The 23383-nt window shown below is 37.9% G+C and overlaps 1 protein-coding gene across 1 annotated transcript in view; it reads right to left on the bottom strand.

Annotated features, from left to right (window-relative positions):
• The window catches only part of CCDC180 (coiled-coil domain containing 180), a 31365-nt gene that overhangs the window by 5540 nt on the left and 2442 nt on the right, over window positions 1-23383 (bottom strand). The window contains exons 5-36 of the mRNA XM_038145109.1: window positions 22188-22297; window positions 21971-22099; window positions 21695-21805; window positions 20522-20617; window positions 20102-20265; window positions 19806-19925; window positions 19047-19126; window positions 18286-18374; window positions 17700-17819; window positions 16897-17070; window positions 16268-16383; window positions 14929-15055; window positions 14460-14499; window positions 13555-13787; window positions 12765-12883; window positions 12065-12240; window positions 10838-11018; window positions 10170-10316; window positions 9768-9912; window positions 9441-9557; window positions 8909-9031; window positions 7929-8042; window positions 7019-7257; window positions 6367-6419; window positions 5493-5574; window positions 4419-4490; window positions 3463-3529; window positions 3124-3268; window positions 2601-2761; window positions 1672-1809; window positions 470-581; window positions 120-225 (exon numbers count right to left, since the gene is read on the bottom strand). Of these exons, the coding sequence (XP_038001037.1) occupies window positions 120-225; window positions 470-581; window positions 1672-1809; window positions 2601-2761; window positions 3124-3268; window positions 3463-3529; window positions 4419-4490; window positions 5493-5574; window positions 6367-6419; window positions 7019-7257; window positions 7929-8042; window positions 8909-9031; window positions 9441-9557; window positions 9768-9912; window positions 10170-10316; window positions 10838-11018; window positions 12065-12240; window positions 12765-12883; window positions 13555-13787; window positions 14460-14499; window positions 14929-15055; window positions 16268-16383; window positions 16897-17070; window positions 17700-17819; window positions 18286-18374; window positions 19047-19126; window positions 19806-19925; window positions 20102-20265; window positions 20522-20617; window positions 21695-21805; window positions 21971-22099; window positions 22188-22297 (4006 nt within the window). The remainder of the gene's footprint in view (window positions 1-119; window positions 226-469; window positions 582-1671; window positions 1810-2600; window positions 2762-3123; window positions 3269-3462; window positions 3530-4418; window positions 4491-5492; window positions 5575-6366; window positions 6420-7018; window positions 7258-7928; window positions 8043-8908; window positions 9032-9440; window positions 9558-9767; window positions 9913-10169; window positions 10317-10837; window positions 11019-12064; window positions 12241-12764; window positions 12884-13554; window positions 13788-14459; window positions 14500-14928; window positions 15056-16267; window positions 16384-16896; window positions 17071-17699; window positions 17820-18285; window positions 18375-19046; window positions 19127-19805; window positions 19926-20101; window positions 20266-20521; window positions 20618-21694; window positions 21806-21970; window positions 22100-22187; window positions 22298-23383) is intronic.

The following is a 23383-nucleotide window of genomic DNA, read 5'->3' as shown; positions in this document are numbered from 1 at the left end:
TTACTAATGATGAGCTGCAGTTTCAACAAGTGTAGCAAAAAAACTATAAGGACAGGGCTTGTTATCAGTTCAGAGCAGAGGAATTAGACAGAACAGTGTTCAGTATCTCCAAATACTACCTCCTTCCTCGTTTGACTAACTGTTGAACTTTGGAGGTTCCTAGAGGAAGTTCAGATTGTTTACGGCACATTAAAGTTGGCATCTTCTCAGTGGGTATTTCAGTTCCTGGGAGGTAACAGAAGATATGCTCAGCAGAAACAAAACAATGTCAGGAATACAACTGTTTTGGAGTAATTGTGCAGCTCAATGCTCTTCACACTCAAGAAATAGCTTTGCATGTTTTTTATGCAAATCTTGTAATTTAAATCAAATAATCCTAAATATCTAAACCTCCTCTTCCTAGGGACAGACTGCTGCAATTTTTGCCAAGGGAGAGGAGGCCTGAACAAGCAATCTTTTCTTTTCTTACCTGCTACTTTTACATCATCAACAGTGATGGTTTCATCTAGTTCCAACAGGAGCTTTTCAGTGAGGGCAGCCAGTGCAGAAAAAAAGCTCTGAGCACACTCAGCAGCACAATCCTGTTGCAACATTGGAGACAAGTGAGAGGAAGTCCTTTGATCGCTGGATCTCCTCTCCTTTTAACTTGGCTCTGAAAGACTACACAAATATCAAACCCTGGCATTCTGCAGCAGCTGCAGGTAACAGACATAAGGCTCAAAGTTCCACGTAAAAGGGTTTTAAAGTGTCTCTGCAGTATTCTTAGCATTGCCTGATTATCTAAAGATCAAAAAACTGTAGAGTTTTGAGAATAGGTACCTAGTTGTTACACATTTGGGTTAAACATGATAAAACCAGCCAAAGAGAAGATCATTCTGGAATTCAGGTACTTTGGGTGGAAGTGCTTAGCCCAGGTGTTACTCTCAAGCAGGGTATTTGTGTTTCTGTGTCTGTATGCTAGGAGTAGAAGGAGATACTATGGAATTAAAAACACCAGTACTCTGCAGACAGTGTAGAATTTGGAGTAAGTGGCCTGAGAGAACTAAACAACAGGCTTTAATGCTGTGGAACCAACCTTCAGTTAACCCAGGGGCGAAGGGGAAAAAGTATTTTGACTCCTGAATCTCCTGTAAATTCAGCTTATTTCAGTTCTTAATCTTATGTACAAAAGTGTCATTACTTGCACTAATGAAATGCACAGAGAAAAAACCCTTCCAGGCATTTAAGAGACCTAACCAGAGGATGTCACCATCACAGCCAATACTCCTACCTACCATTAAGCTCACAGCCAGTATATTCTATGAATGATGTAAAATATCAGTAAGTTCCACAATCAGTAAGTTCCAAAATATCAGTAAGTTCCATGATATAAAATATCAGTAAGTTCCACAATCAGTAAGTTCCAAAATATCAGTAAGCTCCATGATATAAAATATCAGTAAGTTCCACAATATATCTAAGCAGCTGTGTGTGTGCAGATATATTTATGTATATATTGATATAATGCTGACAATACATCACTTAAGAGTTTAGCAATATATGAACAGGACTGCTTAAAACTGAAAAAAAATTCAAGTTTCCTTTGCATGGGGAGGAAAAATGTATAGAAAATACACCCTCCTTGCTAATTGCAACATTTAAGTTCACATTAAGCAAGGGCTTTACAATTACCTGCAGCATCTTTGTGTTGAGGTGAACACCATCAGTTTGATCTTTTTGCCTTTTTATCTCCTCTTGGCACAAAGCCTCCAGCTGAAGGGAGTTATTTGGGTGTCCTAGGGAGTAATGCAATTTTCTCCGGTGCATGGTCTTTAAGCAAGCATGTAAGAAAGAAATGCCTTCAGTAAAGAATATACTGTGAGTCATAAAAAGGAAGAAGTAAACCACAAACATTTTCTATACAGGTATGCAAAAAGACAAGGAAAACGGAGCTACTTCTTGGCTGTCTGGGTATAAGCTTTGCAGTGCAATATGCACCAGACTGCCTCTCTGCTGGCCTCTGGTCTCACTTTGGGATTCATTTGCAACAAAAAAATCATCTTTTCCACCACATGGTAAGTAAAGTATTTTTATGTGTCTATATTTGTAATTTTTTACCTGATTTTTAATACCCAGACACAATCTCAAAACATGTAGCATTTTCTGTGTGATCTCCATTGTGATTCTGTTCTCGGTTCTGATATTACTTGACAAAACATGCCTCTTTTATGAATGATGGTAAATATAGTATTTCATTATCCCAACATCACAGCTCTTACAAAGGAGTGCACCCATGCAGTAGGAGCTGTCAGGCCATACTCCAAGGTCACAGCCCACACAGAGTTGACAATCCAAGTGTAAGATGACAGGCAGAGCCGAGCAGATTAGAAAGAGGCAGCCCAGTGCTGGAAGCTGGGAGAGAAGGGACGGAGTTCCACAAAATCCAAAGCTTCCAGGAGAACTAAGCAGACTAACTGCAAACACAGAAAACTGTATCTGTGGTCAGCTCAGCAGAGAGTGATGAAGCAAACAGTGAGCATGAGAAAAAGAGAATTTTATCAATCTGATGCACTTACCATGGGTTACACTACAAAGCATTCCAGCATGTCCATGATACATACCTTCACATCCTCCCAATCTTTCAGCTGTCTGTTGAAGAGATGCTGAATATGACCAGTAAAAGAGCTGAGTTTCTGCTCATGCTCTTTTAAAAGACTTTCCACGACCAGTTGGGAAACAGAAGAGAGCTCCTCCTCAAACCACTTCAGCTGATCCCGAAATTCTTTTTGGAAAAGACAGGGTGTGCATGTGACACAAACAGCCTGGAATTTTCTCTCACAGAGATTGTGTCCCTGACATTCCTTTTTTTAGATGCAATGCTTTGAGAAACGTACACTTGCTCAAAGATGTGACTTGGTATAGGTCTTTTAACTTAGTCAAGTGCCCCTCTGCTACACTTTTCTAGGTGATAATACTTACAAAAAGAATATTGGCTCAATTTCCAGTAAAGCCAACTGGAGTTTTTCCACTGAGTGTGATGCATTATGACAACAATGTAATTCTTGGTCACTGCAATATTCACCTTACATACACATGAAAAATTACATACACATGAAAATGCAAGCCTTAACTGAATGAATTTACCTCTGAGACAGAAATCATAGTAATCATCTGTCTGCCTTTGGTATGACAGTAGTTTCACTCTGAGCATTTCTGCCAAATGTTCAAATGTATCTGGCAGATCTTCAAGCATTCCCAAGTAAGGATTCTTCTTGTCTCCATAGAACTCCTGCAGAAGGGAAAGATAAACCAGAAAAATGTTGGTAACACATTTAAACACATCACATCTAGGTAAATAACAGTAGGAGAAGAAAGGAAAATTTCTGGGCAGTCTACCAAATATTGAAAGAAGCAAATAATTTCTCTGACACAGGAGTACACCTATGAAAGCAGAACTGACTAAAGAACATGACATTTCCTTACCTCACCAAGGCAGAGCAAGGTGCTGTTACCATTCCAGAGAATATTCATAATAATCCCTTTAAAAGTACTGAAAACCAAAAAAAAATTTAAAAATTTAAACATATCACACTGCTAAATAATCACACTGGCAGTATTCACTGTTTTTCATGTATTTTGTTCAGGTTAATTTTAGTACATTTTTCAGAGCATATACAAAGCCACGTTCAGAATGCCTAAGAACCTTCCCCCACATTAGCAGAGATTCTCTTCAGATGCAGCCAGGACAAGGGGCTATAGTAATTGCTCAGTGGAGAGCACTGCCATGTCACTGTCACAAAAAAGCAATCTTAGCCAAATTCCTGTGCCTAAAGAGCTTACCATGCCTTTTAGATAAAGCAAAAATATTTCAAGGTGGGTCTAGCTGTTTACTTGAATTATTTTGAAACACAGTATGGAATAAAATTCCCAAGCACTTAAACATCTTAAGCATTAATTTGAATGGTTTTGCATGGCATGTACAAAATATCTCAGTTCTATAGTCTACAGCTGCACATATGAAGAAACAATATATAATTTTCTTAGAGAAGGAGAATGGAACCTTTTTTATTCCCATTAATGGAATACTGAGTCCAAGAATAAAGATATAAAATGTATTTGTCTTCTTAGGTGTGAAAATAACAAAGAGAGGCTATTTTACATTCCCCACCCACTTATAAAAGTACAAAATGGGCTCCAATAAGATCCCCACGTCAGACATCAGACAGAATGAACCAGATGCCTTACATCTTTACTATTAGTACACTGCAAAAAGGAACTGTTCTAGAAGTACTTTGACCTATAAATACCAAGGCTAAATTCAAAATTCAATGGTGAACTCTGTAAGTCACAATGATAGATTGACAGACAGACAGACAGACAGACACATATATAGAGGGTTTTTATAGATTAACTTCCTGTTCTGGAAATGTACGACTTACTCAGAATTCATAGCCTTCTTTCCAAATATCTGGAATCTCTCATCCTTGGTAAGAGATTTTCTGCCTTTTTCACTAGAAAGGAAAAACATTCATTTGAAACTATCCACAAGTGTTTTTCTTCTCTGGCTGATGATTTGAGCTTGTCAGTCTTACGACAGACATGAAACTGAAGAAAAATGAGATAAAACCTAACTCTAGAACTAGTATTCTGTGTGCCCTGGTTCTGGCCAGGACAGAGTTAATTTCTGCAGCAGCCAGGAGAGGGTATGGCCAGGACATGGAGGTTATTCTCTACCTCTCATCATTGTGGGGGTGGCTGGAAAGGTCCCTGCTGTTGGGGAATGTGGTGGCAGTCTCAGGGGTTTCCTCATGGTGAGCATTCACATGTGAATTACTTGCCTCTCTTGTACGCTTTTCTCTTAACATTGCTGCTGTCACTATTAGTTTTTTTTTTTTTATCTCATTGCTATTTCTAATAAATTGTTCTTATTCAACTTTATCTTCACCTTCTGTGCCTCCAATTTTCCCCTCCAGCTGCTGCAGGGAAAGGGGAGTGAGCAAGCAGCACAGGGTTTGGAGTGTTTTGCTAGGAGCACAAAATTGGGAACACTATTCCCAAACCATGACAACATCAAGATAGTATTTTGATAGAAAAAGATTCTCAGAATTCTCTTCTAAACTCTCAGTTGTTCAAAAATTATTTGTTGTTTTCACTATTACAGTAGTTCATTTCACCAATCTGTGGACTAAACTAAAGACAAACTATTTAGACATACCTGAAAATTAAGCCACTTTGACTTAAGGGTAAGTCTATATTTCAATAACTTCAAAATACAAAAAGGCAGCAGATGAAGGAGAAAAAGAATAATATTTTCCCAGCCAAAATCTGGGGGAAAAAACCCCACAAAGCTGATCATGTGGACATAAACAGGTAAGAAATTCCAAGTGATAAGCAGTAGATGGAAAGAAGGTTATACAAACAAACAGTAAGAATCTTTCAATAAATATACAAAGTTTAGGTAAATTCTTGCATAGGAATATTTGAAGTGGAATTCTTCCTTTTAGGGGTCTCACCTTTTTTTTCTCTTGGTTTCATCCCGAGATGACCTCTTGCTGGTAGACTTCTGAGATTGTGCATCAGATACTTTCTTCTTGGCTGGGGGAAGAACTGCTTATAGTTAACAAGAAAAGAAGAATGTTGCACAAATGCCAACTGAAGTGCTTTTTATGTATATATGTATTTTGTATTCTTAATTCTGTAACATTTCCTTACAATATGGAGGGGAGCACTACAGGAACAATCACTTCTGTCAGACAGGCCTGAAGTAACCCAGAACAACAGCAGTAAAGATAATGTGCTGGGGCATGAGTCCCAGGAATGTCACAGGAAATACGTGGCAGATGGAGGAGATTTAAAGCAAATTGGAGGCAGCTGAAGAAGGAGAATGAATGGACTACATTCAGAGTATTGGTGGTCATGGGGACTTGCAGATGTGGAAGAGATTGAGGATAGCTTTGGAAATGGCTGGAAGAGTCAAGGTCTGCAGAAGAGAGATGAGGAAATGGGAACACTAGGTAGGGAGCATCTGGGGTTACCTCTGTGCTCACTTTGAGTAGATGATGACACAGTGTGAGAAGGATCCCTGATTCCCTATATACTTCATGATTTCTGCTCCACTTCTTTTCTCAACCCCATTTCCCTTTTGCTATCACAAATACAGGTACTCTTTATAACATTATTGTCTTATTCTGCAGTTGTCATTGCTTCAAGGAGTCCCAAATCATCTTTATCTAAGTAAAGATGTCCAGGGAAAGAGCTGAGAAGCACAACTATCTCAGAGTTCCTAGCATAGAAGCCACTGGCCTGGACCATGCTAGACCTGTGCAGTAAAAGGCCAGGAACTACAATTTACATGAAAAGAAAGTATTAAAAGAAATATAGGCACACCTGGATTCTTTTTCACCCGATTTAGGTCTTGGTATTTTTTTGATGGGTCAAATCTGAAAAGAAAAAAAAATAAAGAGCTAAGTACTACTGCATATCCTGTCATTTTATGTTCTATACTATATCATATAGCAAACTAGGCAAGTTCTCTGTCCTTATCATGTGCTAAGTGAGTTAAATTTCTGAGATCATATTTAACAGATAGGGCTACTTCTACAACTGACAGTGTATATAGAAGTAATTTCATAGGACTGATTGTTTAACTGGAATTCTGTAATTTCTACAAGCAAAACTGCATTCAAATACTATCTGCAAATCAAACATTTGTCACACTCTTCATTTTGCATTTTGTATATTCAGTCAACTATGTAGCAGGTAGTCACCTTTAACTAAAATAAGGCTCTAGAAGACAAAAAATTAAATAGCTAAAATTTATCATTGTATACTAGATGTCACTCACAAAAGGGTATTTTTGGCTATGAGAAATCTTGGTTTCGAAAAGAAAGCAGTCTCAGCAAGACTAAATTTTTAAACTTAGACTGAATAGAAAATATGTAGTAATATTACCTATGACCAGTCTATTCACTAGTTCTGGGCAAAGAAAATATAAAGACACGGACAGAAAAATACCTTTAGGCAAACAAAAAAAACTCACCCAGCTAAATTTCCAATAACTTTTATTGCCAAATCATCAAATATCGATGTACCCATTCCACTTGGATTTAACAAAGGGAATTTGTCAGCATCCAGTCCCATCACCATCCTTTTGCTCTCATCTCTGAGACTGTCTCTTGGAACAGCAGGAGCAATGAAATCTTGTGACCTCCGATCCGTGGCAGGAGCAGCTGGGTGCTCTTGCAATGTCCCATCTGTGTCAGGGGTGGTGAAGGCCTCCTGAAATGGGAAGAAAAATGAAGACCACAGCAGGCAGGCAGTGAAAGCATTCCATGTAATGACTGACTACTAGAGCACATTTTCTAGACAGACAAGATTTTGCTTCACAGGCTGAAATAAATTTTTTGTCATTCTAACAGCAATGTTGTTACAGCTATTCAGCTCTAAAACACTTCAAAGCAGTGAAGAGTATGTTCTCATAATCATCATAAAAAGTATTTAAGGATAAACCCTTAAAACAATGATCCACTGAGATTACAAAATAAAGACAGACCTTCCAGAAAAGGGAGAAAAGAAAACACAACCTGTTTGATAAAAACAAAATCCCTTCAGGACACAGTTGAGATTAAAAAAAAAAATAAAAAAATTAAAGAAATCTGTGAAATATGTACCTCTGAATAGTTCTACACCTTGAAAACAAACTCTTGTGAAGAACTGAGCAACTCATTGCAATGCCATGTATCTCTTCAGCATTTTGTAATCTTGCTGATTTACTCAGCCTCTTAAAAAGGCTGTCCTAATGTTACAGTGTCTTGGACACCTTGGAATAATGCAGATTCTCTTTTCATTTGAGAATTCAAAGCAAAAATTCTGAACAGCCATTAAAACATGTACATATGAAAATTCTCTCAATATTAAATAAAATACAGAGAACGGGGATATTATCTTACAGTGGCCTCTGGGATCTTTGCTTTTACTACAAAGCAGTCAAGATATTTGCTCCTCTTTTTCAGCTCTTCCAACACCTCTCTGGCAAAAGCATACAACTCTTCAGAAGTTAAAGCCTGAAAGATATGATAATACAGATGGTATTTACTAAACTGACTGTTCTAACCTTTTCACACATGCTGACTCTTGCAAACAATATTATTTGCCTTTGTTCTGTCACCAGTTTAAGTACACATACATGGAAGCAATGAGATTGTATAAGAGGCTGAGGTTGTGGTTTGGCAAGCAGGAAAACAGGTACTGACTGTCCAAAAAGGACTGCTGGGGTTTTAAACCCAGCTGGAAATGAAGCATCACACAGCTCAACCCTCCTTCTCTCCCTCCTTGCCCTGGGGGAATGGGAAGGAGATTTAAAGGAAAATTTGTATGTTGAGATAAGAACAGTTTAACAGTTTTAAAAATAAAGTGAAATACAGTGATAATGGTAAATAATAATAATAATTATAATAAAAAGTGAAAAACAAGTGATGCACAAAACCATTGCTCGCCACCTGCTGACCAATGCCAGACCCCCCTTCCTGAACCCAGGCTGACCCCTCCAGATAACTCCCCCATTTTATAAACTGGACATGGCCTGGAATATCTTTTCTGGCCAATTTGGGTCATCTGTCTCAGCTATGCTCCCTCCCAGTTTCCTTTGTGAACCTCCTCAGTGGCAGAGCAGGAGACAAGGAAAAAAAAGTCCTTGACTCAGGATAAAGAGGATTTAGCAAAAACTGAGTTATCGACACCATTCTCATTCTGAATCCAAAGCACAGCACTGTAACAGCTACTGGGAGGAAATTAACTCTATCCCAGCTGAATTTCTGAAAAAAAATTCTGTGTTTCTGCCCAGCCCCAAATATAAGGAAACATAAGTTTTCCTCTAAAATATTAGTTTATACCAAATTTATGGCAATTAATAACAAGCCAAATTAAATACCATTTCATGCTGATTAGAAGTTACTTCTTTATCTGCAGTAGAATGAATATAAGCATCTCTCTTCTGCTGAAGCTTTTCCAGGTAAGACTTCAATGTGACTGACTGCAAGTTGGAATTTGCTACCTAAAGCAGAAACAAACTTTAAGAAACAGGAGAAGTAAAGTCCCCATTCACAGGAATTTCAGATGCTCCACTTTCAAGCCATTAGAACCACTGATAAAAACTGGTTAAAAATCCCCGGTACTCAGAGGAGAAGCTAAAAACAGTAATTCACAAAAGCAGCTGCACCACACAAAAATATTGGTGAATTCAGATGTGCATACTCAATGTACTGCAAGGCCAGTGTTCCAGCACAGCTGCAGCAGTATTAAAAATAAACTTTCAAGTGGCTAGTGACAGAAAACAGATTTTAAATTAACATTAAAAATTATGTAGTATTTGTCCACTATGAATTCAGCCAAAATCGCCTCAAAGGCATAAAAGAAAATGATTATATTGAATTTAAGCAAAGTTCTGATCTTTCTGTTTGTACCTCTGATTTGATTTGCTGTCGCAGCTTTCTCAAATATTGATGGACCTTCTCCATAAAGGCTCGACTCAGAGACAGAGAAGCAAACTTTTTTCCAGACTGCTTGAAAAGTTCAGTAGCCTTTAAGAATGTCAGAAACAAAAGACAGGACAAGATAATTTTTCACTTTTTAAAACTTAAATGATAGAACTTACCATTCTACTATTTTTTTCCATCATGTAACTGCCAAGCAGGACAGACTAACAGTTGTAAGCTGAAAGTAGGCTGACTGCAAATCACATCAAATATGTCAATAGAAAACATCATTTGAAAAGATGTAATTCTGCATACCCGCTCCAAGCAGCTAGATTTTATTTGCTCCACATCTGTCTTGATTGAACTTTCAAAGGAGTCAATTTGCTTACTTTCTTTCTGAAGACACTCGCTGAAAAACTTAACCTCCTCAGATGCAAAGTCACCACTCTCTGAAAATAATCTGAAAGCAAACATATAAACAATTGGCTGTGAGTCATTTTACTCCAAGACCATTCTAGCTAAACAGCCCTGAAACAACACAAATGTGATGAAAACAGCATAATAATTGTGGTTTAACAAGATACATTTCTTTTTTATATAGGAAACTAGACAAATAACAAAATAAACTTTATTTTTACTGTTCTGCCTCTGCAACAAACAACAATTCCCAGAACTAGATCACCATTTATAAACAACACTTCCATGAAATGTATATACCTGCAACTTTTGAGAAAATCCACATTCAAATCCCTTAATTTTCCAAAAGCTTCTTCCAAGTGCTGCTGGTAACTTGTCACAGTAATCCTGATTGTTTCCAGATGGTTGCAGAGCTCTGATTCCAGATTATTGCTGGCAGAAGCTGACCTAACAGCAAATAAAAAAAGACAGGGAAAACATGTCTGAAGAGGAACACACATGATGATTCAGCAACTGCTGGCTGTAAAGACAGGAAAAAAATGGAGGACTCCAAAGTGATTTATGACTCTCAAAGCAACTCCCTGAGCTGGGATGGTTTGGATGAACCTGTGGAAGGTATCAGCAATAGCTGATACTATTGCACACTTTTCTTCAAAAACAATTAGTCAGCTGAAATCACTGTGCACGTTCAGTAAACTGGATAAAATCAAAACAGAGGGAACATCTTTACTACTTAAAGACTACCAGCACTTTGAAAGGAGACGAGAATTTCCATGTGCTCAGTCCTGATTTTAATTTCATCAGTGAAAGAGAATGAAATTCTTTACGTTTTCCAGTTTTATGAAGTAGTCTTCATTGAAGAGCAGTGACATATAAAACAGGTTCAGAATGTAAACCATAAACATCTCAGACAGCAATCAGGAGTATTTAACCAGGGAGATTCACAGCAACAGCAGTGGCACACTTACTGCTCAGTCACAGGAGCGTGGAGCAAGTCATACTCCAAGTTACGGACTCGGGTATGAAAGTTTGTGTTGAGGTTATTTAGCTGGTCTGAAAATTTGAGGAATTCAGCTTTCTCCTTTTCCAGGCTTTCTGCCAGCACTGCACAGTGGCACTCAAGGTGCTCCTTGTGAAGTGACAGCTCCGCTGAGAAGAAAGGAGGTTTATAACAGGGACATTATTTCCTCTTTACTGTGAACTATCACAATGCCCGGTTAACCTGGGATCAGCAGCAGCAGCAAAATAAACAAAGCCAGAGCTCATAGTAGCTAAAACATACAAACTAAATACATGCAATTTCGTTTCTTTGACTTTTCTCCTGTGAAAGACATATATCCTTAACAGCTCCTAATCCATTCAAACCACAAATGTCTCTTGTTTGCTCCAAGCATTCTTTTCCCTTTGTTTTTGGTCATTGCTGACATCTCCGTTATCTCTCTGTTCTCAGTCTTGTAACCAAATTAAAGGTTATACTTTTTAATGGAAAATACACTTTTCTTGGTTTTGTGAGGGAAAGAAAAAAAAAATAATCAGTTTTGGTCTTTTTTCTGGAATCATAGCTGCATAACTTAACAGCCAGCCAATCATCTCAAGAAAGCTACCAGAAGCACCTGTCCTCACTGCAGAAAAGAATTTTTTAGCTTATGTGTTAAAGACCAACAAACCTGTCTAAAATATTTTTTCTCACCATAAAAACCTGACACTTCCCATGCAGAAAGAGTTTTCATTAGAAGATGCTCTGTAGCTGCTCAGTGATATTTCACAGAGTTAAATCCTCCTTCTCATGTTTTCAGAAGCTTGGTCCTGACATTTTGGCTCTCTCAACTTCCTAATTTCTTTTTCTGCAACACTTTTAAAATATTTTTTGTACACCACAAACTCTTGTAAATAATTTCAAGGTGGATGAGAATTCACAAACATTTACAATAAAATGTTCAACATCTTTTACTATCCAGTTGTTAATCAAGGCACTGCTGAAAAATAACACAGCACAAACCAGGAAGAGCTATAGAAAAGAAATGTCATTTTAAAAATATGTGAGTAGCATAATATACTGGGAATTCATAGACACTCAACTACTTTCTATTGTCCTCTATTACTGAGTCAACTACTGCTGAAACAGACTTTGGCCCACTTAGGACAATCTCTAAATGAAGATATGTGATGCTCAGAATACAGAAAAATGTCAATACCAGCTCGAACATTGTAGATATTTGTCTGTATCTCCTCCTGCTTTTGTTGATGCAACTTAAGATGCAGCAGAAGTATTGAATTCAGCTCCTCTTTCTTGGCAGCTACAAAGACATAGGAGTTGGACAAGGATTCTGCAAACCATTCCTCCAAGTGTTCAAAAAAGCAGAGGCGAATCCTAAGAAATATTACAGTGAGGAATAGTAAATAATAAGTAAGAATTTATTGAACATATTATTTCTAAGAATTCAACTTCTAGCTGTAGGAAGGTACAGTTTCAGCACCATTTGCACAATACTGGTAGAGGTTTTGAGCTAGCTGCTTAGTACTGAGTACCAGGCATTTTACCTTCATGGCTCTGCAGTAAATTTGGGCAAATTACTTGTCTTTTTGTAGTGTGTTTTCTCACTAAATAATTTTCCATAAAATATGAATGTTCTGTAAAGGTGAATGTTTTTGTGGTACTTTGATGTCCATGGATACAAAGCGATGTAAATATTTTCTCATATTTGTATCAATTTAAAAAGTGGAATAATATAATAATTGTATTATCATAATTTCATAATTAAAAATCTAACTATATAAACATCTAAATATATAATAGGAATTAGATAACTTTTGCCTCTCTAATCTAATGTTTCTTCTAAACAGATGAAATTTGTCCATCACATAAAGAAAGGACAGGAATTGTTCTCAGCTCACCTTTTTTTCAGTTCGACAAACATGGCTTCTGTGAGAAGTACATATTTCAGGTACATAGGAAGTGCTTCTTCTTTTTCATATTTTGTAAAATAACTCTCTGTGATGTCAGTCTTTCCTGCCTGTTCAAGTCCAAGAACAGTGTAAGTATTTCCACTAGCAGTGGAAAAAACCTCTGTGGCAATTTCAGCACTTTCTCCCTTGCTGCTCTTGGACACTGACTGGGAAATTGTTGGAAATTATCACACTACTTCTAAAGCATAGAATCAACAGTGCACCAGCAAGTGTAAGAACCTTCAGGATATTCAGAATAATGTTCTCATTCTCAATTTGGACATTTACATATTGCTGGCAATATTTAGATATTTATACATTTATTTATATATTTATATATTTATATATGTATATATTTATATGCCAGCCAGACATAGGCAGAGTTGACAATGTTTTAAAAGGTTTTTGTTATGGTAATAAATTCATGGAAACTGATAAATTAATACTTAGGTACAAATACTTAGCTTAAAACATTCACCACAGGCTGAGAACACTGTGATGAAAAACAGATTTAAAAAAAAAAATTATGCAAAGGGTTTCTACAAGGGTAAAAGATCCAAAAGAATGATTTTGAACTGTTTTATATACTCCATTTTCTCATAAAAGGATCTAGAGCTGTGTGCTTTGTAAGCAAACTAAGCAAAAAAGGACTTTCTACTCATTCTCAGCAAAAAGACTTCCTGTTCCTCCTTATTTTGGACAAGACTGCCTTCACTTTCAAATTTATTCTCTTGCTCACCTGTGTAATGCTTAGTCCCTGTTCTGCATGCTTATGTTCTTCACTTTTATGAGGAATACTCTCCTTATCTTCTTCTTCCTCAGTTTCTTCAATTCCCTGTGCCAAGATCACTTGTTTCTCTGTTAGGTTTGTTTCTCCAGCTGATTTTTGACAACTGTCCCTATCTTCTGGCACCAGCTGAGAGAGGTGATCATCCTGCTCTGCTCTGGGCTGGGACATCCTTGCTTCGAGCCCTGGGAGCAATTTTGGATGCCACAATGTCAGAAAGACCTGAAGCTATTAGAGGAATCTCCAAAGGAGGGGCACAGAGATAGTGAAGGGTCAGGAGGGGAAACCATACAAGGAGTGGCTGAGGGCATTTGGTTCAGCTGGAGAAGAGGAGACTGAGGTCACACCTCACTGGCAGCTGCAGCTCCTCTCCAGGGCAGCAGAGGGGCAGCTTTGATCTCTGCTCTCTGACCAGAGACAGGACCCAAGGGAATGCCTGGAGCTGTGCCAGGGGAGGATTAGACTGGATATTAGGAAAAGGTTCTTGCCCAGAGGGTGCTGGGCACTGCCCAGGCTCCCCAGGGAAGGGGAACGGCCCCAAAGCTGCCAGAGTTCCAGAAGTGTTTGGACAATGCTCTCAGGGATGCACAGGTTGGGATTGTTGGAGTGTCTGGGAAGGACAAAGAGTTGGACTTTCACAATCCCCATGGATTCCTTCCAACTCAGGATACTCTGATTTTCCTCTCCTTCCTCTCCTTGCACGATGCTCTCAGCTTGCTGCTCCACCATATGTTCACCTTCTGAAGCCTCAACTACTTACTTACAGTTAAAGCCGAGTTCTTCTGGTTACAATCCAAAGAAATACAGATTGAAAAGCAACCAAGCAGAAATACCTGTTTGGACTGTTGAGGTATTACCTTGATCTTGAACTGTGGAGTCTGTCGTGCCTTGCAAGTTCTAAAAGCAAAACAACAACAACAAACACCCGCCACACCATTTTAAAATATGAATTTGCTTTCTTCTAAGAAATCCATATCCCTTCTCAAAATGTATTTTTTCAGTAAGATATGATAGTCTTGAATAGATCACTCACTATCTAAAGAACCTGTAACACTCAAATCAATTACTGTAAGTCTGTTACCTTGTAGTTTTCTGTTCAAAAGCCAAATGAATTTGCTAAAATTCCGTTTGTAACAAGGACAGAGTTAAAAGTGTGGGACTGAGAAATGTTTTGGTTTCCCTCCGCTATCTCTACCAAAAGCACTTTATTCAATGGCTGAAACAGTACTTTATATAATCTGAATTTTAAAGGTAATGTAAATTTTCTCTAAAGTGAAAAAGTAATACACCAGTAAGGTTTGAAACCAGAAGAAATTTTCTTTTTACCTGTTTGAAGATTTCCTTCACACTAAAATGCTGGCTGATGGATATACTGTAAGAAATCAACTCCCACAAAATAGCTTTTGGATAAGCCATTACTTCATTCATTACAATCTGCTTGAATGTCTCATTCCTGTCAAATTTAAGGTCACTGTTTAAGAGACTCAAGTATGTATAGAAATAAAATTAGGTGTGACTACAGTGCCTCTAAATCTAACTTTTTTGATCAATCTCATAAAACCTTTAGGCTAAACATTGCCATAGATCTGTTTATACTGAATACAATCATATCCTGGCTTGTTAGAGATTAGTTCATTACAAATAAATAAATGCACAAAAGTTAAATATTTACAATAAAGCCTTTTACATCCTTCCTTTTGGATGGGAAACCATTCAAACAGTGCTTACATAAAACAGGTCAAATTACTGTCTTCCATGTTAGTTCTGAACTGTGCACAGCTGTGACTGAGCCTTTCTGGTTTATTCTCTAAACTAACAGCTCAAGCTGAGTCTAGATTCAAGAAGAATCAATGTTCACACTTCTTTCCATTTATATTTACACTTGCTTTGTCTCCTAAACAAAGAAAATTATGGGGAATTTATATACGGGTTCGGATAGGTTACACTGTATTTTCACTTGGTCTGTTACCTCTGGCTTTTTAAAAATTGTTTGAATGATTATTAAGAGTATCAAACCCCTGGCTCTAATCACAATGAGGTGAGGTGTGTGAATCTGCCCCTCATGTCCATATTGCTCTTCTAATGTGCCTCTGATCTAACAGGCAGAAAAGACCTCCTGGGAGTGAGGACAGAGCTGCTTCCTCTCAGGTTTCACACCTGCTGCTAAGGTCTTTAGCAAGGAGAGCAGTATTGTACCAATTTTCGTATGGTTTTTAAGGTTGCAAATGCCTAATCACAAGAAGGATAACAGAGAGCTTACCAAAATAAACACTTTGGCTACTTAAAGATCTTAGTCCTTGCAACTTTGAATGAGATCAAGTCTGTGAGTGCAGATGTGATGATGCAGACCAACTTCTGATTCCTGTGATTCAAGAATCTGAACTACTACTACTACTACTACTTTTGCCTTCTGAATAAGGCATGGATGTGATGGCATGCACAGTAATACTGATGTGGTATGGCTTTTGAATGATAACAGTCTTTCTTTGTCCCATTCCTAAACTGTGGGTATTATTTGCCTTAACCTTGTTCAATATGTACATAATTTTATATTCTTACATGAAGTAAAACAGTCTTTTTCCATACCTTCACACAACAGCATAAACAAGGCCTAAGTAGTACAACCAATGTTAAAATATGCTTTACTTTTATACAAAATCCATACCTAGTTCTAATTTGATCTAAAGAAGAAAGGGCATTCTCCAAATATTCCTCCAGCTCTTCTTCACAGCTGGCCATTTTCATTTTTTCCAAAATTGTATCCAGATCATCTTTCAGCACCTAAGGCCACATTAAAAAGCTAGTAAAAACAGTTTAGTATATACTAAAATCTCCATAACTATTTAGGATTCAAGTAATTTGATTATGAATATATATTCTACAGCAAGACCTTAGCAAAACTCATCACCTATGAAGATCTTCCTAGGTAATGAACAGCTCTGACATTGCCACCCCCAAGCTGGATGTTTTAACTATGAGAACCTGGCATCCAACCAGACTCTATAGCTGCACAAGATCTCATAATAGCAACTTGCAGCTATTTTATACAGAAAGCAGCAGTGATTTTTATCACTTTCGCCATATCAAGAATAAGACAGGACTGTCCACTCAGTGTGAATCAAGCAGTTAGCAAAAATGCACCTGACAGAATGAAACTGAAAAGTAGAAATTCCAATGTAAATGTCAGATATTATGGTTTTAATTTTATAGCAGCTGTTTGGAATTCCAGAGGGTTCTTTGTATTAAGAAGTCCTTTCTTTACATTATGCCACATCCTTGTTTTTGTGTTTATACCTGTATTATGTTATCCTGTTCCAATCTGTATTCATCTACTTTCTTCTGAAGTCCATCTTCCTGCTGGGACAGTTTGGACAGATGGACATCCCAGAGAGCCATGGCCTCCTGAACACAGCTGTACAAACCTTGACAATGCTGCTCATGCCATTTAGCCATCTCCTTAAAATCCCTCTAAAGAAAAACATTCAAGTGAAGAAGTTATTTTTAAACTGCTGGAAGGTGAAATGAATGAGGAAGAGGACATGTAACAAGATAAAAGGCTGCCTGGTTATTACATGACTGGTATTCAACATGGTGCCTTCTACGTGTAAAAAAAAAATCCAAGTAAACTGGGTAAGAATGTGGATTTTTATTCTACAAGATAAGAGTATCAAAACTTATATTTATTCTGGCATTGTAAAGCACTGAATCACATTCTATAATTTATCTCTTTAGGAACAACTGCCTGGTCATTTTTATGTCTAGAATCACAAAATATCAGATTGGAAGCCATCTGGGAGGTAATTTAAATCTTTTCCTCTGCCTTTAGGGCACCACACCTCATTTATCTCTATCATATGTATTTCAGATATAAATGATAATAAAAGTACAATATATTACAAATAATAAACACAGTAATTATGAACTCTTTCATGTGAAACTCTTCCACACCAAACTTTGTTTCTTTGCAGTGTTTAGTCCCACTATGGACTCTTTCTAATGTGGCATCAATAGCCTACAATGCAGAAGGCATTGCAGCTGAGAGCACAGGAAGAACAGACTAATACAAGGAGTGATAAAAACAAACGTAATCAACGTACATCCATGTGCTCCAGTTCTTCTTCAAACCCGTGTTTTAGTTTCTCAGTCATCTGAAGCATGTTGGAATGCACAGCTTCAACATCTTCTACTGTGCAAATGTTCTTTTCCAACAGGGTCATCTAAATGAAAAGAATAGCAAATTATTGACATGCGTGGCTTTCAGACAGCATGGCTAACTTAGTGTTTCTTTTCTTGTGATGGACGGAGAAAGACTCGGCCTCCTAGATCCCACAATCTGTCAGTAAACACAACAACTGCATACAGAAGGAGAAATTGAGACAGAGAGTAAGACAGATTTGCCAAGATAAGACAGATTTAGCACAAAGGCTGAGGGTCCTTGCATCCTCCACACAAATGCAGGACAGCACCCCCTTCATTACTGGCATTTGTTGGCTTTTACACATTTCGAGGAAAAATACCAAATACTACTGTGAAACCAAATGGATGGTTACTTTTTGAACAGAATAAAACAGAGGTTAAAACCTAATCTCACTTGTTATCTCAGTGTTTGGTGGATCCTCAAACACATTTTACTGTTATGATACACTGTACCATGGCTACCACACCCAAAGCTGGGATACTCACCTTGCAGGTCTGCACTTTTTCCTGACATTTGCCCTGGACCAGCTTGTACTGCACATGGATTTTCTCCACACACTCTGCATTATGGGTGTCTGAATGATATGGAACAGACCACAGTCAAAATTCTGTATTTCACAGTGTGAAAAAGAAACATGACAGAGGCCCTGTGCTGAATCTCAGCACAGGGAACAGATCCCAGCAGTGCTGCATATCTGTGTGACGCTAACAACCAATCAAATAAGATGTTTTAATACCCAGCTGTTTATAATTATGCTTAAAAGGAGCAAGTTATTTAGAATTGCTACCAACTTCTTTGCCACCACACAGGCTATAAACATCACAACAGGATATGCTCTGGAGCAAGGGAAGGCAGGGCCACAGAGGGAAGGCACACTACAGGACATAGAGAAAGGAAGTACCTCCAGTACTTCTTCCCTTCTTCTCCAAGGAGTATTTTTGTATGATTGAGAACTGATCCATGTCAAAATTAAACCTTTATTTCCCCAGATTAATTCTAACCAAGCCAGTTCCTGCTAGATCTCACCATGCACAAGTGTTTGTACCAGCCAAAGGAAAGTGATGGCACAGGCAGCTTCTTTGGGTCTTCCTGCCAGCTCAAAGCAACTGAGAAGGTGTGTGGGAACACATGGAACAAAGAATAGAGCAAACATGCACTTTCAAAGCAACTGTCTGCTTCATCATTGCCCAGGAAAAAACAAAGTATTGCTTGAATTCCAGACTGTTTTCATGATTTCCCAACTTACCTATCCTTTTGTTTAAATTCTCCAGAGTTCTGTACCATTCTTTTAAGTCAGATTTTGTATGTGTTGGTGGCAACAAGGCACTGTCAAAGCAGGAAACAAGAGTCAAGTATCTTAAAATACAAACAAATCAACTGTATGTAAAACTATTATAAAATACAAAATTATTAATCAGAGTATCCATAATACTGTGCTTTATTTTATTTACAGCCATCTTGGCCATTAAAATCAACCAAAGAGACTGTTGTTGTTCGAGGCCAACTGTTTACAACCCAACAAGGAATTGTAATCTACCTTGTTCCTACATCCCAGTAAAAACTCCCTGTAAATACTGTAATGCGTTGCACTCAAAAATGCTTCTTGTGTTCAGGATGGATGTTCAAATTCAGCAGTGTTAGATTTCTATCCATACTCCTGTCTTAATTTATTACACACGGAGAAAAAAAAAATCACCAACTTCTAGTTCTCCACCCATCTTTGTCTGCCCATTTCTACCACGTCTCAAGTGTCAGTAAGATTTACTTTTGCATTCCTGCATTTTTAGCCCTCGATCACCACCTATTTATTGTAGCTGGTGCAGTGAAAATCAAGAATGCATTTTTTTCATTAAAAAGAACTGCAGAAAGATGGGTTTAGACCCGGTCTCACTGCTGAATTTATCAATCACACACTGACAGAAAGCAAAGTGCATTTTGTAGCCAAGCCCCTCATTAACTCCAGAAAGAACTGTTTTCCTTTATGATATAGCCTCTTTTGCCATACCCAATGTGCTGCAAAACACTCAATCTCTGTTCACTAAGTACAATCTGCTCCTTTATCATATTTTCCATTTCCATTTTCACAGCTTGGGGATTCTGTATTTCTTCACTTGCCATAAATTCTCTGCAGGATTGAATAAAGATATGTATAATGGAAACATGATATCATACATTATGTTATATATGATATGTATAAAGAAAAAATAACTTTTTAAAACTTGTTGTTTTATAGAAATCACAAGTGAACACTAGTCACTTTGTGTTATTCATTGTCTAAAATAAGATTGCAAAATTTCTGACCTGAAACTCTGAACTACACAGTTCTTTTGGATGAGCTTCCAGTCCTTCACTCTCTCTTGCCATTTTAGTTGATGCAATTTTTCTTTCTCAAGCTCTGATTTCATTAGATTAAAGAGCAGTTTGGCAGTTGCCCTCTCATTACCCAGCAGCGTTTTGTTTATATTCTGTGTATTAAAAAATAAAACCAGGAGTAGAAGCAACACACAACATGCAAAACAAAAAAAAAAAAAAAAAAAAAAATTGTGTCTTCTACACAAAATGAGGGGAAAAAAGAATACAAATGATAACAAATACCCTGCAAAGTAGAAATCTCTCTATATTCCAGTGATTGATAGGCAGAAAAAAATTGATTTCAGCTGGGAAAGAAAAGACATTCTAGGAATATTCAGACTGCTATCCTGCCCCAGGTAAAACATTTACCATGGCCTTATCATTAATGAGCTTGTGAACATCAGCTGCCAAGAAGAAGGAAATTTCCTCCAGTTTCACAGTATACTTGGTCAGTACATCTGCTATCTGTGCAATAAAAGAATAGAGAAAAGCAACAACAAAAAGTTAACTCAATTACCAGTTTCCCAAGTTAAAAAACTACATAAACAAGAGAATTTTTCAATTAAAATGAATTCCATTAGATTCATTAATTAAATCTATTAAAGTGAATGAAAATTAATTGGATGACACACAGATTGAGAAGTAAATTTTAAAATATTATTCTTAGTCACCTTGAAGACTGATTTTTTCAGTAATTCATAAAAATAGTAACTAAAACATCCCGCTTTGCTACTACTCATCTGATTTCTCTTTAATATCTGTGATAATTGAGTGGTGTGCAGACAGGCTGCAATATGAATTTAAAAATCAAACCAACTTCCTTTCAAATATCTGAAGGGAATCCACCAGTGCCTGTTTTAAGCGAACACAAAATTAAAGCAAATATGTTAATCTCTGTCATTTGTTGTAATTAATCCAACAGAAAGGTTACTGCTGATACTCTTGGACCTTTTCATCATACCTGAATTACAAAGAGAGGAGAAACTGGCACTGGTAGAACAAACAGCTTTTCTTTGCCTGCAAGGACAGTGCAGCAGGCTTTTCCACAGTCTATCCATTTTTTAATCCAAACATTTCCTATGGTGTCCAATGACTTTTACAGGTTAGGCTGAAGACTACAAAACTGCAACACGTTTGCTACTGACACCCAGCCAGCCCAAACTAAAATTGAGCCAGGTCATGTCTATGCTCCTTCTCAGCTGCAGAATAGGTATGTCCCCCCAAAAATAACAGACCAAATGAAAGTTTGACCTACGCAACCCTGCAGGGAAAAAAAGCAGTTCACATATTCCTTGCACCTTTATTATAATTGTGAAAGAAATAAACACCTTCATACTAGGAAAAAAGTAGTTTCTCCTGATTATGTGGGTGTAAAATGAGTGAATAGTTTATTGGTGAAAAGAAAGCAATCACCACTCAACAGAACTACTGTCAGATCTCTGACTCCTGTGGAAACAAGCTACTCTTTGCTCTGCACCCAGCATTACATCAGCAAATAACAATCTTATGCTTAAGTAACAGTTATGAAAGACTGCAGCTCACTTTCATGGCTCGACTCCTTTCGATCTCCTTTAGGGATTCATCCACTGCCCTAATCCACTTCCTTCTGTTTGAGGATTCCTCGTGGATCATATTCCAGAGTTCTTCCAAATCCTGCAATAAAAATCTACTCTCGATTTCATTGAAAAGTGAAAACATATAAAAGAACATTTAAAAAGTAGAAACCCAGTAATTTTGGACTCCATTGAGCCAAAATAAGATGTTACACAGAGCAGATACAAGTAACTGAACCTGAGCCAATGCTCTGAGCTGCCTTACCTCAAATGAGAAACCTTCCAAAGCCGTGTCAGATGCAATCTTTTCAAACAGAAGTTTACTCTTTTCATCTGATTTCATCATTTCAAGCTGAAGGAATTCTTGAAGATTCCAAACAGAGGCTTCCATCTCCTACAATGGGAGGTCAGTGTGATCATTTGAATATTGTGCCCTGACCTTAGAAGAGCACTCAAGACTGGATTAGAACCTCCTGCCTCACCCTGCCAATGCAGTCCAGCTCCCGCTGCATGTCGGTCACGGCTCCATCGTGACGCTTTTGCCGCCGTTCTGCCAGGTGCTTCCATGCGCTGCTGCCCGTTTCCTCAGGAACTGCCAAGGAAGAAATGAGGATTCTATAACCTGGAACTGTTGCTGCAGAACATGGGATGCATGAACAATAAATCCCTAAATCTACACTATGACTGCTGTAGTCAGTGCAGCTTTCACAGTGTGCAACATCTTTCCATGGGAAGTGCAATCTTAGCAAATGCAGGTTAAAAATACTAGGGTGTATTTTAAAATTTCCCATATTAACTTCTGATTTTCAGAAGGATAATAGCATGGAACTATCAACTAAGCTCAGGTATAATATAAAAAATAATTGCAACATTTCAGGAATGAGATCTGATTACATCAGAACTGGAATTTATCATCTAAACATAACCTGTGATTGACTGACAATTTCACAACTGTTTTTTTTTTCTCTTAGAAGACTCTTCATCTTCAAAATTGCCTACAAACCATCAAAAATGTGTCAGGGCATTTCTGAGCTTGATTTTTGTTGCCCTGCAGGAGAAAGAATGCCAATATATAATCAAACTGTGTATTCTACTCCCCTCTACCTCATTTTGTGATGAGCTGTTAATGACGGGTGGTTTTCAGTGCACACCTGACCTCCAGGATACAAGCTGGGTGTTAAAATGAGACAGGCAAACCCTGCAAGGTGAGGTGGTGCTTCTTCATCCTTAAAACAACTCAGCTGGGGAAGCAGCAGCACCACCTGTCCAGTGAGGGTCATCTGTGCTAATGGGCCATGATGCACTGACAGCAGAATGGGAAGCTGAAAGGACTATCACAGACTCCAAAAAAAAAAGATTCTACATCATTCCATTGTGAAGCTCCCTGCACTGGGGGGTGTACCACCTGAACCCCACTGTATATCATTTAGGCAGTCTGGGCACTTGGGACACCACCACCACTGGACATCCAGAGGAGGACACGAACTTCCACAAGCCCACCACTTCTGACAGGGCTGCAACCACTGCAACCCTGACCAACAGGGTGCCAGCTTGCACTCTGGCTTTGTGGTTTTCAACCAGTTTTTCTGTATCATTGCATTTGCTGTAATCTTTCTGTTAAATTGTAACTCCAATTTGAAATCTTTCACAAGGTATTTGTGTGGGGTTAATTTCTCCT

The sequence above is a fragment of the Motacilla alba genome, chromosome 8 (genome assembly GCF_015832195.1).
Source record: "Motacilla alba alba isolate MOTALB_02 chromosome 8, Motacilla_alba_V1.0_pri, whole genome shotgun sequence".
Lineage (NCBI taxonomy): Eukaryota > Metazoa > Chordata > Aves > Passeriformes > Motacillidae > Motacilla > Motacilla alba.
The sequence above is the reverse complement of the archived record's forward strand: the minus strand, read 5'-3'. Positions and strand labels throughout refer to the sequence as shown.